Here is a 19,586-nt window from a genome sequence, read left to right on the forward strand (position 1 = left end):
TAAAAACAACAATAATTATAATAATAGTATTAAAAATAATAGTACTGTAATAATAATAAAAATGCTAATAATAGTTGTAGGTACCCAAATTTACCCGAGCCCAAAATCGTTAATCAACCCAAACACAAAAAAGAATAAAAAAACAAAAATCCAATCTACAAATGGCCCAAATAAAAATTTTAAACCCCTAACCCAAAACCCGGATAGCCCGATAGGCCCAAAACCGAAGCCAATTTCGAAACCCTAGTTTCCCCTAGTGTCGTACCCCTCCCACGTGCGTCGTCGGCGCGTCCAACGCCCGAGGTTCGGCTCCCCTTTGTCCCGTTGCCCCAAAACGGCCATTTACGGCCCGTTGACCTTTGTGCGTCTGCAAAAGAAAGCAAAAAAAAAAAGAAACAAAACAAGACCACAAAGCAAAAAGGAAGCAAAGAAACAACAAAGGCATAGGCAATAGTAATAACGTTAAATCAAGTGTATTTTTTTCTGCAATATAAGCCCAGAAACAAAATGTTGTAAAGGGTACACACAGCATATTGAGCAATCAAAAAGCAAAAAAAAAAAAGGTTGACTGTTTCTATTTTTCATTTTCGTTTCATTTCGTTTTTTTATTTTTTTATTTTTTATTTTTTTTATTTTCTATTACAAATTTATTTTAAACAAAATAAGAGAAGAAACCTCACTGGATAATCCCACGTCACATCAACGGATCTATTCCCCGTCGTCAAAATCGGACTTAAAAGGGAGGGGGAGAGGCCTTTTCTTTCGCATTTTCCGAGTTTGGAGGGCTTTGCTTTCGGACTCTCTTAAAAAGGGTTGAAAATCTGGCCTTCGTGTGGCTCCGACCACCGTCCACGATGGAGCCACGGCGATTATGGCGACGACGATGATGGGTTGAGAAACCCTAGCACAGAAAATTTATAGAAAGAGGGGCTGCTCTCTCTGTTTTTTTGTAGAAGAAAAGGGAAGAAATAAAAAAAAAGTGAAAATTTTAGTTTAAATAGCAGTGCCGTTTTGCACCATAGGCACTAGCACTAAAACGGCGCCGTTTAAGGCGCCCCGTGCGCGACCCGACCCTCTCCATGGGGTGTCCGCGCATTTCCATGAAAAGGGTTATTTACACCCCTAGTCCCTCTATATTTTTACCTTCATTTAATTCAATCCTATCCATTTCTTTTATTTTCTTGATTTTGCCCCATATATTTTACCCTTGACTCATTTGGATCTGTATCAAAGCATTGCGTTTTGAGGGCTTGGGTTTATTTCCCAATCTGTCCCTCTCCTTTGCGCGTGCATTCTATTTGGATCTTTATGCGGTTTTAACATTTAGATTTTATACTTTTAATTCTGTTTTGATTTCAACTTAGTCCTTTTCCTTGTTATTTCCTTTATTTATTTATTAAATGGATTAACTTGATATTAATATCACTATTTCTGTTATTTCTCGCATTTAACTAATTGTTTTATTATTATGCTATTAAATCAATGGTTATCGCGATATTATTGCCATTATTTTTATATAGATGCATATTTATCTAATATATATATATATATATATGTATTTTCTTTTATCATTTATTTATGTATATCTCTAGATACAATTTTGAAACTATTTTATTTTTTTTTCCAACCCTTTGTATTTTATTTTATTTTCATATTTATTGATTTACCTATACTTACGCCTTAGACTTCCCGTTTTTGTCTTAATCAAATCTTTTTAGTTTTCACTTCAATTTCTTAATTTTTTTTTTAATATTGTTTCATATTATGCTTTTGCTTTTATTTTACTTTACACTATATTTGTTTTATTTATTTTTTTTCAATCTTTTTTAATAATTTGAGTTCCTCTGCTTATATTATTTTGTGTATTCCTATATTTTACCTCTATTATTATTATTATTCATTTACGTGTTTGATTTTAAATTTCATCCATGATTTCATTTCTATTTTCATTTGTTTATTTATTTTCAATCTTACAAATTATTTTCCTTATTTATTTATTTATGTGTGTATCTTAAACTCTTTATACATTACTCATTTTTTTTGTATATTATTTATATTAAAATATTTTTATTTTATGTATATTATTTACTTTAACATTTTTATATTATTTATTTTAGACCTTTTATATGTTATTTTAAATTGTTATTTTAAGTCACTTTATTTTACTTAAAATTGTTTTGTATGTTGATGATTTTAAATTGTTTTATACTATTCACTTAAAATTGCTTTTTATAACATCTTTTTTTGAACTTGTTTTTATGTATTATTTATTTAAAATTGTCTCATTACTTATTTTAAAGGGTTTCATGTTGTTTATTTCATTCTTTTGATTATTAATGTTGGTATTTAAGTGACATATGTTATGTGATTATTGTCATTATGTATATTATAATTCGTTCGTTCGTATTTTCATATTATTGTCACCCATTTGCATAGTATCTTATCCACATATATTGTTCCATGTTTATTCGCCTTTCATTCGCAATTGTCACATTGTAATATTCAACTTATTGATCCGGAATTCATAATTCCATTTTATTTCAAGTCAAATTAATGCATTTCAAGCTGGTTTTATAATTATTCATTTGAAAATTCCTTAAAACGAAGGCAATGTTTGATGTTTGGAAATTCGAGAAATCGTGCCCTACCGTGCTGGGTTTCGATTTCCCGTTTGTTCAAAATAATCGAATATTCATTTAGAATTTCACTCGTGTTTTCCAAATTCTAAAACAAGGCAATGTTCAAGGTTTGGAAATTCGGGGAATCGTGCCCTATCGTGCTGGGTTTCGATTTCCGGTTTATTCCAAATAATTGAATGTTCCTTTAGTATTTCACTCGTATTTTATAAATTCTAAAACAAGGCAATGTCAATGTTTGCAAATTTGAGGAATTATGCCCTATTGTGTTGGGTTTCGTTTTTCATTGGACTAAATAATTGGGCATCCTTTCGTAATTTCCAACATATAAACTTTTGGAAGTCAAAAATTTATCGCGTTTTCGAGGGTATAAAGGATCGTGTCCTATCGTGTTGGATGTGATGCTGTATTCCTTTGAAACGAGAGAATTTTGACGATCAACTTGAGCCATTTAAATGTTTTAAAAGGAACCATATTTCAAAAATTGCTTTAAATCTTAGACATAAGGACGATACTTAATCAATTTGGTACCAATTTTGGGCGTAGTGAGGGTGCTAATCCTTTTTCATACGTAACTGGCTCCGAACTCGTTTTCTCAAATTTCGTAGGCCAAAATAGATTTAAATTGGAATAAAATATTTTTAGGTGATCCAATCACACCAAAACAAAAGATTGGTGGCGACTCCACATTTTGTTTTCAAAACGTCGATCCCTTTTTTTTATCCAAAAATGGTTTCGACAATAATAACATAAATAGATAAACAAAAAGACAAGATTTGAGACCAATGGTGGAAGAGGTGGACAGACAATAGTGGCACAAAGAAGAAGGAAAGTTCGGTGAAAAACGACAGCAGAGGGGCTTGGCTGATGTTTGTGAGAGGGGAAAGGAGGGGCGACTGTGTTGAGGTTTTTTAGGGAAAAAAGGGTTTTAGGGGTGAAAAGGGAAGGTCAGCCAACCGACAAGGTAAAGGATAGGCGACTGTAAGTAAAGGGTAAACAGCGACAGCATTGAGGGTAGAGCGATTGAGGTCAGGAAAGGGAAAGTGAGGAAAAATTAATGGCTTGCACGAATAGCAGTGAAGGGGACGAGGAAGAGAGAAAGAGAGAAAGAGATTGGGGACGACCGGGGTTAGCAGCATGAACGGTAAGTCAAGATCGATGACTATTTGGAGAGACGAGGTTTGCACGAGGAAAGAGACAAGCAACTAGATAAGAAAGGAAAACATTAGGGATTGAGAGAAAATTAGGGGCACGGGCGTATGTTGGACTCGTGTTGGGCCATACGGCCGTGTGAGTCACCTGTGTAACTTACTATGCCTGTGTGGCATTAAATTTTTTTCTAAATGTTCACATGGTCTATCACACACACATGTGTTCAGGCTATGTGTCATCACCCAGACCGTGTATTGTTCTCATTCGCTTCTCTCATGCCCCTATACATGGCAGTATGGGTCACACGTCTGTGGCTCCAGGCTATGTGCCTCCACTCAAATCGTGTAGGTCAAAAATAATTTTAAAAAATTAGCTCCAATATTCATAGGGCCGTATAGATCACCCTAAATCGTATGGGTTTTTTTTGTTTTTTTAAATTAAGTAATATTTTTTAAAAAAATTAAGAAAAAAAGAGTAAAATAAATAATTTTAAAATTTTAAAAAAAATCTCAGGTTGTCTCTTGAGAAACGCTTATTTAAAGTCTAAGCTCGACTTCCTTTATTAAGTTCAGGATTAAGGCAGATCTTGGAGCCGAAGCTCCTCTATCCCGTTATCAATATTACCACCAAAATAAAGTTTGAGTCGACGACCATTTACCTTAAATTTTTCGTATTCAAGATGTGTTACCTCAATAGTTCCATATAAGAATACTTTCTGTACCACAAATAGGTTCGACCCTTTTGACTTACGCTTTTCAAGGAACTCTCGTGGATCTGACTTGTCTAGTACCACTTTGTCACCAACTTTGAATTTATTTTTGTTCTTTAAATACACACTATGGCATTGCTTAGTTATTTCTTTGACTATTCTTAGGTTCTCATCAGTCTTTGTTCGTCATTCATTTAATTCATCAAGCTGCACCATTCGCTCTTCACTTATCCCTCAAATTTTATCACTTTGAGTAGGATATGGTTCTAACACATTTTCATGGGTGATTTTTTGCAAAGAACATTGTGCTCCACGATTACTAACATTAACAGAATAACTTGTATCATCTCGCTCACTAGGAACTCTTACAAAATTACGTGCTTGAAGAGTAATCTTTTCATCACCTACCCTCAACACAAGTTCACCATTACCTAGATCAATAATAGCTCTAGCAATGACTAAAAAAGGTCATCCTAAGATAATTAAGACTTTAGTATCCTCATCCATGTCTAATATAATGAAATCAATAGGTAATACAAGTTTATCGACTTTAACAAGTACATTCTCAATAATACCCTTAAGATACTTAATTGATCTGTCAGCTAATTGAATAGTCATCCTAATGGGTTTTGGTTCCTTGAGACCAAGTTGTTTGAACAATTTATAAGGCATTATATTTATAGTAGCAACCAAATCATCCAAAGAATTTTCTACATTTAAGTTACCAATAAAATAAGGAATAGTAAAACACTCTGGATCTTTAAGCTTGGTGGGTAGTTTTTTTTAGAGAATGGTCGAACACTCCTCATTAAGCTCCACAGTGGACAGATCGTCTAACTTCATTTTATTTCTTAACAGCTCTTTTAAAAATTTTGTATACTTTAACATCTATGAAAGGGCTTCAACAAAAGGTAAGTTAATATGCAATTCCTTTTAAAGCTCAAGAAATTTACCATATTGTTCATTCATGCGATCTTTCTTCACTTTTGCCAGATATGGAATTGGTGGTTTGTATTATCTGACCACTGACTTATACCCTTTCTTACTTTCCTTAACTCTATCATTTTTATCAACAGCGTATAATTTCAGTTTCTTTTTCAAGCTCGACTAACACATTCTCACTTCATACAGTGATTGCATGAACTTTCTCTTTTGGGTTGGTTTCAGTGTTACTTCGTAAGCTATCTTGTTGTCTCTCTAAAACCAACTTAGTAAGCTGACTAGCCTTATTCTTGAGGCCCTGAATAGATGCCTGTTAATTCCTCAAAGTTGTCTCAGTGTTCTGAAATCTAGATTCTGACACTAAAATAAATTTAGTCAACATCTCTTCCAAATTCAGTTTCTTTTCTTACTGACATGGTTGCTAAAAACCCAGGGGGTTGTGATATTTGATTTCCTTGACCGACCCATAAAAAATTCGGATGATTCCTCCATCCTGAATTATAACTATTGCTATAGGGGTTATTTTGAGGTTTAGAAATATTACCCATAAAGTCGACTTGCTCATGTTCCATGTTAGACTTGAAGGGTGAATATTCTGGATTAATTATCCCCGCTCCAGTCACATCACATTGCATTACCGGAATTACCTGCTTAGAAAAATTCAAACCATCAATTTTCTTACCAAAAGCTCCAACCTGACTCGCCAACATAGAAATTGCATCAATATCAAAAACTCTATGTAATATCTCGAATTAGGGCCTAATCGGAATAGTGGTTTTGTGACCATAAATCCGAGATAGAAATAATTATTTTATAATTATTTTGAGGTTTATGATATGATTGCATGATTGTGTGAAAATTTCGTGATGAAATTCTATGCCTAAAGTGCTTAAATTGAAAGGAGGGACTAAATCGAATAAGTTGCAAAACTTGCATTCTAGAAGTTTTTAGTATGAAATTGTTTTGGAATATTAATGAGGAGGTCTTAAATAGCAATTTGACCAATTTTAAGTTCATGGACAAAATTAGGACATGGAAGGAATTTTTGGAAAGTTTAGTAGTAAGGGTATTTTGGTCATTTAGTTATTAAAATGAATTAAAAACAAAATTAAAAGCCAATTTTTGTCCATCTTCTTCATTAGGCCAAAATTTCAAGGGTTATCCATAGCTAGGGTTTGTTTCAAGCTTCCAAGCTCTATAGTAAGTGATTCCAAGCCCCGTTTTTAACGTTCTTTACATTTTTAGAATCCCGGAAGCTCGATTAAGCTTATGCTAGCAATAATTCAGCCTAGGGTTTATATTTGGAAAAATACCCATAGGTGAAATTTGTGTATTTTGATGTTTTATGATAGAATATGAGGTTTTAAATTATGTTAGACAACTTGTGCTACTCGGTTTTGAGTGAAAACGAGTAAAATGGCTTAATCGACAAAAATACCTAATAGTCACAAGTATATGTTAGAGAGAGAATTTGATGTTGCCATAGAAGGGAAAAATGATCAGCATATTATAAAACATAAGAATAAGGAATAAAGTTTAATTCCCGAGCCTAGGGGCAAAAGTGTAATTATGCAAAAGTTTAGGGGCAAAAGTGTAATTTTTCCAAAGTTCGTATTAAATGCTGTTTTGATGAATGTATGTATTAAATAAGATTAATTTGGTATTATAGATCAAGAAAAACGAGATTCAAGTCGCGATCGAGGAAAAGAAAAGATTGTGGACTAAATTGCAAAATCTTTATATTTTGGTACCAATGTAAGTTCATGTGTAAATGTAGTAACATAATTGTCATTTTAAGCAATTTAATGTTGTTTATATGATATGATGCTGATTATTATCATGAAATATTATGCTTTGTGGTTATTGTTGAATAATATGTAATTTTGTGAATTACTTGATGAGTATGAACTATCACCGAAGTACCGATTTCGATATTCCGTGGAAGACGGCAAAGATGTGTGATCGAGGAAAACGCCCGTTTGAACCTTAGGAATAGATTAGGATACAAGTGACATGTCACTAGGATGGTTGAGCATCCGAACTCATTGAGTTGAGTCCGAGTTCACTTATGGATGCGAATGTCCGAATTCGTTGAGTTGAGTCCGAGTTCGTGAAATGTAACTAGGCATCCGAACTCGTTGAGTTGAGTCCGAGTTCACTTATGGATGCGAACGCCCGAGCTCGTTGAGTTGAGTCCAAGTTCACTTATGGGCGGGTTACATGGTAGCTTGATTACATATGAGGCACTTATGTGCAAATTATCCATGTATCCGAGTTGTATTCCGATGTGTTCAACGGGTGAAATTTCTAGTGAAATGGAAGAAAACTTAAGATGCAAGCGACATTTTGGTAAGTGTTGTGAAATGGACACTTTGGACAGGTATGTTCTTAACCCTCGGGTTGAAAATAGATACAACAATGATAAGGTGGTAAGATGAGGAATGATGTTTAGAAATGTGATATATGTTTTGGTGATACCATGCTAAAGTTGTTTGGTATATTTGTATTGTTATGTTACTTGTTATTTACATATGAACTTACTAAGCATTTATGCTTACTCCCTCGTCTTTATTTACTGTAGTTTTGAACAAGCCAGCTCGGGAATCGGGACGGGTCGAAGGTTCGATCACACTATCCAAAGGACTTTCATCTGGGTAAATGGCTTGTAAAACTTAAGTATGGCATGTATAGCAATATACTTATTTTGTGTAAATAATTTTATGATATGGCCATGTTTGGTTGAGAAAATGTTTGATATTGATAAGTCATGGTGATGGCTAATTTAGATCATGTTTGATATTATGGAAGTTTAATAGGTTATCTAGTTCATAAAAATTCATGGAAAGATGAAACTTGCCTTAAAACAGAATATTGCTGCAGCAATGACATGAATTTGAAAAATCACTAAAAAAATTATAAATGGAACTAAATGATGAGTAAGTTATTAAATTGAAGCTTAATGAGTCTAGTTTCATGTGGATTGAACAAAATAGGAATATAAATTATATTTTATGAGATATTTAAACTTTTGTGAAACAGGGCCAGAGTGATTTCTGGATCCCCTGTTCTGACTTTAAAAATTCATAATAAATTTTACTAAAATAATTAGACGTTTTTATTTATACGTACAGATTCCTTATTGAGTCTAGTTTTAATAGAAACAAACCTCATAGTCATTGAAATTTTTTATAGAGATATATCTGATTCGTAATACACAGAGGTCAGAGCAGTTGAACCCTGAAACAGGGGATACTTTAATTAATAAACTGTACTAATTGGCCCAATAAAAAATTCTAGAAAAAAATTAGTAAATAGATATATGAGTCTAGATTTAGGGAAAATTTACGGATCTTGATTTCGAGTTTTTTAACTCGAGATATGATTTTTCTTGTAACTGTGACGCGAGTAGCTAGAAAGCTGTGAATGTAGAAACAAATGATTTGAAGTTCTTAAATTGATAAATTATGTTCGGTAACCCCTCAAGCTCGACTCCGGTGATGGTCTCGGGCGTGGGGGCGTTACACTCTAGCTGCCTTTGCAAGTTTTGCTCTTGTAACTTGCCACTGATAATTATTCAGTGACATCTCCTCAATAAACTCTTGAGCTGCCTCAGGTGTTTTGTTATTCAATATTTCGCCAACTGCTGCATCAATCATCTATCTAGTTGAGGGGTTCACACTATTGTAAATAATTTGAACTTGGCGCCACAAAGGTAGTTTATGATGAAGACAACTTCTCAACAAATCTTTAAATCTCTCCCATGCATCATAAGTGTCTCAATGTCAAATTGAACCAAAGAAGAGATGTCATTCCTTAACTTAGTTATTTTAGCCGGTGGAAAATATTTCAACAAAAAATTCTGAGTCATCTGAGCCCAAGTAGTGATGGAACCCCATAGAAGTGAATTCAACCAGTGCTTTGTCTTGCTCCTCAAAGAGAATGGGAACAATTGTAAGCGTAAGGCATCATCAGTAACACCATTAATCTTAAATGTGTCGCAGATCTCCAGAAAATTAGTGAAATGAGCATTCAGATCTTCATCTTGAAACCCATCAAACTGAACATACTATTGCACCATCTAAATTGTGTTAGACTTAATCTCAAAATTGTTTGCAGCAATAGCCAATCCGACAATACTCGATTCAGCCCCAATCAGAGTGGGTTTAGCATAGTCATACATAGTCCGAGAAGTAGGACGTGCAGGAGGTTGTTGGTTATTTTTATTATCATCCATCTCCACAATAATATCATTTTGCTCTTAATTGTCTATTAAAATCTGTTGACTTTGTCTTGCTTTTCTAACTTCTCTACGATTTTTGCAAGCTGTCTTTTTTATTTCACTGTCGAAAATTATTAGTTCTACTAGGTTGCCTCTAGTCATAAACTAAAGGAACCTGTAATAATCAAATAAAATAAAAATAAAAATGACTAAATTAATAGAAATAAAGTTTTCCTAATACTCTTATCCCCAACAACGGTGCCAAAAACTTGATGCGTCGCTAAACTACTAAAATTTTGACTAAGGCAGGTGTACCTATCAATTAATAATATAACTATGGTGAGCAAAGATATGGTTTCCACGAAGACTAAAAATACTAATAATTATTGTCTTTCTATTACTTAACCGAATAAATTGAGTGATTGATTAAAAATTAAAAATAACTAAATTAATTAACTAACGAACACGGTAAAGAACTAAACACGAAAATAATCGAGTAAAAACCAAGAAGCAAAACAATACCCAGAAAAGAATTCATCTAGATTTCATTTGTCATTATTAATTTAAATTACGCAGTTTCTTTACTTAATATCTTAATTCGTAAAAATTCCTAAACTATGCTAATATCTATTTTAAGAAGCACTTTTGAAATAAAAGCATTCCTAAACAAGCTACTTTTTTTAGAGAAAAAGTGTTTCTCCCAAGTCAAAAATTGGCCCAAAAGCACTTTTTTGAGAAGATAAAAATTTTAGTTTCTCCCCAAAGTATTTTTTCTCCCAAAACACTTTTGAGAAGTATTACTAAACTAAGCCTAAGAGCAACTAACTCTAGGTTGATTAATTGAAATTTCTTTTTAGTTAAAGATTCCTATTTTCGAATTAACTTAATTTATGGATTTCCCTATTAGATTTGACTCTAATCCAATAGATTTATGTCATTCTATTTTTAGAATTGCATGCAATTCCACTCAATTACACAAAATCTACTCTTAAACAAGGCCTATTCCTCCTCTAGTTTAATCACATAAACATCTATCAATAATCTAGAAAAATCAAACCAAGAATTAAACACACATAATTGAGAACAAGATCTAAGTATTTATTCCATAAAATAAAAATCAAATAACAAAATCCATCATAGGGTTCATCTCCCTAGGTGTTTAGAAAATTAGTTCATGCTTGAAAATAAAAACATCCAAAACACAGTATAAACGAAAGAAATAAAGAAACTCATTGTAATCTCCTAAGAAATCAACTGCAAATCCTCAATCTTGACGGAAATCTGCTTCAAAGTTGGCTTTAATGGTTTTTTTCGAGTTGTTTTCTTAAATATTATATGATGGCTCACTCCTATCTTCTTATTTTTGTCATATATACATCTTAGAATGCATGAAAGACCTAAAAAATATGATTTCCCACAATTTAGAGTGCAAATTCACGAAATTGACACGACCTACCACATGATCGTGTGACCCACACAGTCATGTAGCCAGAACATATGGAATGGGTCAACCCATGTGGCTGCTGTAGCTTACTCCGATTTTCACTCCTTTCTCTCCCAAATGTTCTTCTAAGTATAAAAACGTGAATTTAAAGTATTAGAAGCATAAAATTCACCATTAACATTGAATAATCACCCAAAATTGCATTAAGAATGAGATTAAAACATGTTACTTTTAACACTTATCAAGTATGGTGCATATGCCATAACTTTATTCGTAGGTAGAATTGGGTAAACCATAATGTGAAGAGCAAATGGAAGAAGGAAATGATGAGAATATGTTAAAATGTTAAAGAGGAATAACCCAACAAATATGGAATGTTTAAGAAATTAGAAAAATTACATATGATATTTATTTTTATTTTTATTTTTATTATTAACCTTATTATTGACTATTTTCTTGGATAATATATTACTTATGATCATTTGATTTTAATTTGTGTTAGTCGTTTAGAAATTTCTTTTATTGTATTGATACTTTTTATAATAATTATTTTTTAATTATGTAATTATATAATTACAATTTATACTACTAAAATAAATAATAAATTAAAATATAATTACACTATATGTCAAATACGTTTAGGGAAATACAAATTATTTTTGATATTACAATAAAATTACACTTCTATCCAAGTACTTTACACCTTACCAAATTTTCTTGAGAAATTTTATCCAAACTTTTGAAATAATATATCAATGTTAGTAAATTTGTGAAACAATTAATTTCAATTTTCGAAATGTGCTCTTACCATGTAATAGAATTATATTCTGTAGTTAATCTAAAGTTACATAAAAATATACATTTCGAAATACAAATTAAATATTTATAATTTAGTAATAAAAAATGTTAAATTTTCATAATCAATTTTCAATTTCTCTGGCAAAAAAAAAATCAATTTCAAGATCCCAATCATATACTCTTTATCATAAAATAGAATAATTAATAGTTATATGAATTCGTTAATTATTTATATAACTTTTTGAAAGGAAAAATGTAAACAAACCCACATCAAACATTTGTAATATAACTGTCAAGCAAGGTTCCATGATCTCCCATACAAATCAAACATTGACCAAAGCCCAACAGCAAGCTCACAGTGCAAAATATTCATTGAGTTTTGCTCATTTCAATCCTAGTCAGAGTTCCCATCATCGTTAATGGCGGCCACATCTGTTTGCTGATTATCACTTAATAGGTTTGAGGTTGCGGAGAAAGTAGCAGAGTCCCGTAACCCATGCGATACAGCTTGATCTGCAAAGAAGGTTTCGAGTAGCTGCAGAGGTGACAGTTTAGTAGTGGAACCAGTAGTAGAAGTGATGGTCGGGGAGGGTAGCTTAGTTCCAGACTCATGTTGTGGTTTCGTATTTGCAGATGGGGCTTTCGGTGTTTTCTTCCGGCCTGTTTTCTGCTTCTCCTTTCGTGCAGCAACATTTGCATCCGCGTTCTGCTTTTCCAAGTGCCTAATGTAGTTTTCCAGTTTTTTCCGCGGGAATAGTTTTTCGAGCTTGTGATCAGCAATGCATCCGATCACTTTTCCCACCGCACCTTTTTTTTTATCTCTAATTTGACGCTGTGAGACCATTCAAATAAAAACAGGGACACAGGATGATAGTTCATTAGCCAGCAAATCTTTGAGCACGCATGAATATAAAGAAATAAGGAAAACTTACCGGTTTCCAATGTGATTTTTGGGCCTCTTGATGCACACTCTGCATCAAATATTCCAAGTGAGCTTTCAGAATCTGTGCAGGTGGGAACTTGTCAACAAGATCTAATGCACATATGTATCCAATAGCCTCGAGCCGTAGGTTTTTCTTTACAAGTGTTTCGATCAAAACTGTCAAATTTAAAGTAGATTTTGCAGGTGGCATTAGACTACCGTCAGGTTTTATGCTCATAAAAAATCACCACCGAACTTCATAGGTTAGTTTTCTGATTCATAGATATCATAATATTTCCAAGCAAATGACCGAATGATATGACAAAGAGACAACAAGATTGGTAGTTATCAAAAACTCACTACATATAAAGAAACATACCCTTTACGAACCAATCAAAAATTTTAAGGTAAATGCTCCTTACTAGAAATTTCTTATACGGCATATTTTCTTGACGCCTTCTAAGGAGTTCTGTCAAATTTGAATGCTCTTTACCAGAACATAATATATTTTCTCAATTTGTTCTTACCTTCAGCTCAATTATTTGACCTTCATATGTTTCAATCTGACATTGAATGCATGAAAGAAAGCAAAATCTAGATGATTCTGAAAAATAACAAGCTAATAATTTACCAATAAGGACCCCCTTTGATTCCTTTCATGTGCCAATTAAGTACAGGATGCAACCAAAGAACTCCAGTAGCATCTTAGATTCAATAGAAATAACCCATTCTAGAGGACAGTCCTGTACTCTGCCTCATCATCAGAAGCTGTCGTTATACGCTAGCAATATGTGAGAGCTAAGCAGAGAAGACAAGGATAACTTCATCTAACAGCTAAAAGAATCAACTAAAACAAGGGAAAGGATAAACTAGAAAAAGTAGACTAACCATGGATCTTATCTGTCAAACCAAGAGCCAGGCACAAAGCAGGACACTGATGATACTCGCTTGCAATTACCAAAAGACCAAAAAGCTCATCCGCTTCATAACCAGAGATCAAAGAGTAGGTGACTATCAGCTGCAAGAAACAATAGGCAACCACACCTTTCAGTGCTCTTTCTTTCCAATTGAAAGCCAGCTTCAAAACTTCTTCGTTTACATGGGGATCAATCTGGAATGGAAATGTCCTTAACTGCTCCAACAAAAGAATGCAACTTTTTCTCACATGGCATAAGTTTCCAGAATTAAACCCATTCCACTTCTTTTCATGAGTATTCAATGACTCTGGTTTATTAAAGATTGATATTGCATCCAAAACAAGTCTTGCAGGATCCGGGGCCAATTGAAGAGCGTCAGAAATTTCACAGCGCATAAAATTGTGATCTTCCACATGCTTGCATAGAAACAATATTAAACCCATTGCATCCATACTGGTGCTATAAGATTGTAGGTCAACCCCATAACTAGTAGATGAACAAGTGGTATAATGCTTAAAGTTTGCTTCAGAAGGAACAAAGCCATCTGAATGAAAATTGTCTGATTGACATTGGTCAATCTTTACTTGAGCGTGATGGATACTGCTTTCTGTATGGTTCGAGAATCAACTAATTAGCATATATCGAACTCGTAAGTGAAAATTTAGAGTAAAAGAATAGAAAACCAAAAAAGATACTTGCTAAACTCTAAGCGTGTGCAGGACCTTTCATGCTATCAAAATTATTTAATTATAAAAGAATAAAAGGATCTAAACCAAGAATTATGATATTGTTTGGTAAAAAAGAATTAAAAGCAAAAATAGCAAAAAAAAAGAAAAGAAAAAGAGATTTTACCAGGGGCAGCCTTGTCGACTGCTCTAGTTGAAGTGAAATGCTCCAAGCTCCAGGGATCACCGATTTCACACCCATGTTGCCAATTAAATGAGCTTGTGTCTCCACAAAAAGCAGCCGAGCCCCACAAACTACAAGGCACAGATTGATCAGCAATCGGGCTAAGTGGTTGCTCAAGCGGTGACGGTTTTAAGTGGAGATTGCCACCAGCACTAGCAAAAAGGCTTGGTGCAGCCTCAGCTGACATATTGATGCAGGGCCGATTAAGTTCACCGTCCTGCTGCATTTTAGCTTTGGTTAAAGGGATTGGCAAATCCTTTTTCTTCTCTGCTTTCTGCTTTTCTCTTTGTGCTGTATCATTCCCCAGTTCTTTCTGCCTTTCCAGATGCAGGATATAGTTTTCAAGATCCTGAGGAGGGTATAGAGATTCAAGCTTGTGATCTGCAATGCATCTAATGACTCTTCTCATAATCGCAATTTCTTGGTCTATGGTCTCATTCTGCCAGCATGTTCAGTTAAAAGTCATAAAGATATAATGTAGGACACCAGCTGGACAATAGCTTAACCATTGAGAATACAAAGACACAAAAAGTGCAAAGGTTACCAGTTTCATATTTGATTTTTTGCCCTTCCGGTATTTTCTCATCTTCGAATACTTCAAGTGGGCATTCAGAAGGTGTGCAGGAGGGAACTTGTCAGCAAGATCAAAAGCACAAACATATGCAATAGCCTCAAGCCGTAGGTTCTTATTTATGAGGGTCTCGATAAGGACTGTCAAATGTAACCGAATAGTGCAGTTCTAATCAGAATGCCATTAAGGAGACTAGAAAACTATTACTGAAAGAAAAAGTACAGTGTCCACTCGCTAATAGCTTTATAGTTTATAAATAGGAAAAACTTCCAATGCAAAAGAATGAGAAAGATGGCAACTAGACAACAGCATGTAATACTTATCAAAAATTGACTTTTGTGGAGCTTGGTTCTAATCCCGGTGATGCTTTAGCTTCCCATAATAGCTTCTTCAGTTTCGAATTTTAAAATGAACAGCGAAAATAAAACACAGGTTTGAAGAACTATGAACAACTAAATATATAAACATACTGATCTGCCAATCCCATTTATTGACCATTCAGAATCATACTGCAACCAGTCAACCACTGTAGCATGAAAGCAGTAAAGATATTATGTTTCCAAGAATTGAAATTAGTCAAAAGATGTAAAATAGCTGTACACATCTTACGTCCATGTTCTAGTCAATGCACAATGCATCAACTCAAGGCATCAATATAAGCTCTGCAGATAAGAAAACAACAAACTAAAGAAAACAGCTAAAAGAAGTAACAATATCAAGAAGCTACTTAGTATATATAGCATCTAGAACAATATCCTAAGAAAGATCAGGATAGAGAGTAAACTCACTCGATGTCTTATCAGCCAAACCAAGAGCCAGACACAGATCAGGAGACTGTCTATATTCACTTCCAGTTACCAAAAGACAAAGGAGTTCATCAACGTTATAAGAAGACTTCAACTGGTATGTGATTATAAACTGCAAGAAACCATATGCCATCACACCTTGTGGGTACTTCTCATCCATTCTTTCTTTCCACTCAACCCCTAGCTTAAAAGCTTCTTCATTCACTTGGGGTTCAATCTGGACTGAACATGTCACTAACTGCTCCAACAAAAGAATACAACTCTTTCTTGCATTGGATAAGGCTATTCCCTTAAACCCATCCCCTGACTTTGAACGATAAAAAAATGATGATGCTTCCAATACTAATTTTGCAGGATCCGAGGCCAATAGAAGTGCGTTGGAAATTTCGCCTCGCATTAGATTATGATCTTCCACACGCTCAGACAGAAATAGTGTTAAACCTCTTGCATTCATATTGATAATAAGAAACTTTAGCTCAGGCCAAGACCTAGTAGATGAAGAATCAATATGCTGCTCAAACTTTGGTTCAGAAGGAATGGAGCTATCCAATTGAAAATTGTCTGCTTCAGATTGCTCAATCTTCACTTGAGAATGATAGATATCTCTCACTGAATTGTTAGAATATCAACTTGTGAGCATAATGACACACTTGTAACAGAATGTAGAATCACAAGAATTAAAAACAACAATCCATAAATTTCACAAACTATAAGTACATGTGTACCTTTCCATTTATTTAAAAACATGTACAAATTACAATCACTGATTGATTAAATCAAGAACTAGGATGAAGAACTATTAAACCTAAAATGAAAATCCTGATTGTTTAACAAAATCTAAGTAGTAAAAGAAACAAATTTGCTAATGAACAGGCAAAAAGATCATAAAATTCAAAGTGTGTAAAATGAAAATGTTTTCTGTAGGGATTTCACCAACAAAACCAATGATACAACTCTGCATGGTAGCAATGAAAAGACACTTACCAAAGGTTTGGTCAACGGAACCAAGGATAGGACTCAATATAGGAGCCTGTTTATGCTGAGAAACACTCTTAAACAGACTCTCTATTTCTTTGATATTAAATTCACTAGTCAATCCATAAGCACCCACAAGCATCAGAAAGACCAAAATCTCTTTATCATAAATGCCATTATTTTTTATATTTCCTTTCCATTGTTGCGCTACTCCCAGAGCTTTTTTCCTCAATTTCTGACTAATCACTGGCCTCAATCTCATCAACTGCTCCAACAGAATTACACAACTGTTCTTGACCACCCCTCTTTGAACTCCTATATTTGCCCTCTCTGAGATTCCAGCTTTAACTACATTCAAAACCAATTTTGCTGGCTTCCCTGACGTTTTCAGAGCATTGTAAACGTCATCACCAATCCTGTCATCATTCTCATGCTCAGTTAAAAACATCAACAACCTATCAGCATCTGTACTTGCAATAAATCTTAAATCAGCAGAAGATGGAGAAGAAGAATTGATCTTTGTATCATCTATTGCCTCAGACATCACATTTGAAACCTCACCCAATTGCTCCATCTTTACTTGGGAATGGAGGATGCAGCTATCTGAACAGACAAAATCACAAAAAATTGGGAGCACAGAAAAAGAAGGTAAGTGGAAGTTTTACCACCAAAAGGAACAATATGATTAACGTATCTCAATTGACTCAGGAAACCCCATGATCATTAAATGTTTTTCTTTTTCTTTTGGAGACATAAGAATATCAACTAGGCAAGTTGCTGATCAAACATAATTTTACATGACATGACAAAGTAAAGAGAGATTACCAGGGGCAGCCTTCTCAAAAAGTCCAAGACTATGACCCAACAAGGAAGCTTGCTTATGCTGTGCAACCCTCTTAAAAAGACCCCTAATTTCATTGGATTTAAATTGACCAAGCAATCCAAAAGCACCCACAAGCATCAAAAACAATAAAATCTCCATATCATCCTCGCCCTGCATCCCCTTCTTTATCTTCCATGCTTTTGCCGCAAAAATTGCTTGTTTTTTAACTCCTTTTTTAATCCCGGGCCTAGCTCTCATCAATGCCTCCAACAAAACCAGACAACTTCTTCTTTCCACATTTGTATCAACCCCAACATTTCTTTGCTCCATGAAAACCCTTTTAACAGCCTGCCAAACCAGTTTTCCAGGATTATTAGACATTTTAAGTACATTATAAACCTCATCGGCAAGCTTTTCGTGTTCATTCTCATGCGCATTCAAGAACATCAACAGCCTTTCCCCATCATCACTGACAATAAACTTCAAACCCAGTAAAGGAGAACCTTCTCCGATCAACACCTCGTCAAGTTTAAACTTTGAACGCTTACCCAATTCATTTTCTCTCAATTCAAGATCTTTGAGTCTATTCTCTATCTCAATTTCTTTGTACCGAAGCACATCGAAACGGGTTCGGATTCCAGTTTGGATTGAGCTGGAAAGTTCCTGGATCTTTCGGCATTGAAGAGCAAGTAAAGAAACTGAAGAAGAACCTCCCTCACACTGGAGCTTTTCGAGGGTGTTTACTAGGCCTTTCCATTGGGATTCTAACAGAAACAAATCAGCTGAGATATCATCAATATTATTCATTTGTTTTTTCCCTTGAAAACAGAGATGATTCCCAGAAAAGGAAAAAGGGTAAAGAAAATAAGGAAGCTGAAAGGTCGTCCAAACAGTGAAAGCTAAACTTAAAAACTGATGGCAGCGAAAGCAAGTTTACTTTTTCATTTGGGTCTTTGTTTATAGTTTTCTATTATGTGGAGACCAGTTTCCACTCGGCCTCATCATCATTACCATGCAAGATTAGACACTGGTCAATTTGATCCCATTTTAGTTTTTCTCGTACGGAGCTGTAAACAATTGTGCAAATGTTTTCCATTCCATGGGTTATAAAAATATCATTTTATGGTTGGAAGGCCGCGCGTAACTGTTCATCAATGAAATTTTGACCACATTATTTCACAGTTGAAACAATTCTTTCACGTAGTTTGGTTGTTTGAGATTTAAAAATACTCCTTTTTAATGTTCCATTTTTATTTGTTTCAATACAATGAGCACATCGAAGCTCTAAATTTTCACAGAATAATCAGAACACCTTCTCTTCTGTACTCTCATTTTTGGTAGAGAAAGGAACAAACAAACTAATTATGAATCTTGCACAACAAAATCCTAAACTCCCCTAAGAACGTGATCAAAGATTTCAAGGCCAAAGTCATGTCCATCCAATAAACAAAATTTTTATGGAAAAATGGGTAAATTCTTAAATGATCGTCCAACTTTTCAATCGTTTTCATTTCATTTTAATCATGACCGTTAAGATAATTTTTCACTTTAATCGCCCATTCATCAAATCATTAACGTAGCAGGCCACCTCATTTCCACATATATTTCTTTTCCACGTTAATAGCCCAAGTAATTTTAAAAGAAATATTGCAAACCCCTTTTATTTTACTTTCTTTACCTTAAGGTGAAACCCTAGAATTGAGAGTTACTTTCTCATCTTTTTTATGGTTTGTCTCAGCCTGGGGAGAAAACGGGTAGAGAAT

The 19,586-nt window shown here is 34.1% G+C and overlaps 1 protein-coding gene, 1 long non-coding RNA gene and 1 other non-coding gene across 3 annotated transcripts; 1 reads left to right on the top strand and 2 right to left on the bottom strand.

Annotated features, from left to right (window-relative positions):
- LOC107891879 (uncharacterized) lies at nt 1-984 on the bottom strand. Its single transcript, XR_001682332.2, has 2 exons — nt 681-984; nt 1-367 (listed from the first exon to the last, which is right to left on the bottom strand). It is a non-coding gene; the product is annotated as an uncharacterized lncRNA (long non-coding RNA).
- An 8,169-nt stretch (nt 985-9,153) lies between these two features.
- LOC121210503 (small nucleolar RNA R71) lies at nt 9,154-9,259 on the top strand. Its single transcript, XR_005905621.1, has one exon. It is a non-coding gene; the product is annotated as a small nucleolar RNA R71 (small nucleolar RNA).
- Nucleotides 9,260-12,057: 2,798 nt separating this feature from the next.
- Nucleotides 12,058-18,869, bottom strand: LOC107891871 (uncharacterized). The gene is made up of 8 exons (XM_016816801.2): nt 17,826-18,869; nt 17,010-17,603; nt 16,008-16,634; nt 15,193-15,359; nt 14,592-15,087; nt 13,711-14,346; nt 12,833-12,999; nt 12,058-12,732 (listed from the first exon to the last, which is right to left on the bottom strand). Exons 1-8 carry the CDS (start codon nt 18,628-18,630, stop codon nt 12,295-12,297), a joined length of 3,930 nt encoding a protein of 1,309 aa, XP_016672290.2. The 5' UTR covers nt 18,631-18,869; the 3' UTR covers nt 12,058-12,294.
- Between the last annotated feature and the right edge of the window lie 717 nt (nt 18,870-19,586).

The sequence above is a fragment of the Gossypium hirsutum genome, chromosome A11 (assembly GCF_007990345.1).
Source record: "Gossypium hirsutum isolate 1008001.06 chromosome A11, Gossypium_hirsutum_v2.1, whole genome shotgun sequence".
Taxonomy (NCBI): domain Eukaryota; kingdom Viridiplantae; phylum Streptophyta; class Magnoliopsida; order Malvales; family Malvaceae; genus Gossypium; species Gossypium hirsutum.

What these genes read in the sequence shown, in the direction of transcription:
- LOC107891871 (XM_016816801.2), bottom strand. Translation starts at nt 18,630, where the DNA reads ATGAATAATATTGATGATATCTCAGCTGATTTGTTTCTGTTAGAATCC. An exon ending in TTTTGAGAAGGCTGCCCCTG is followed by an intron (nt 17,604 to 17,825) that starts GTAATCTCTCTT and finishes TTGTCTGTTCAG; the next exon opens with ATAGCTGCATCCTCCATTCC. An exon ending in AGTCGACAAGGCTGCCCCTG is followed by an intron (nt 14,347 to 14,591) that starts GTAAAATCTCTT and finishes CGAACCATACAG; the next exon opens with AAAGCAGTATCCATCACGCT.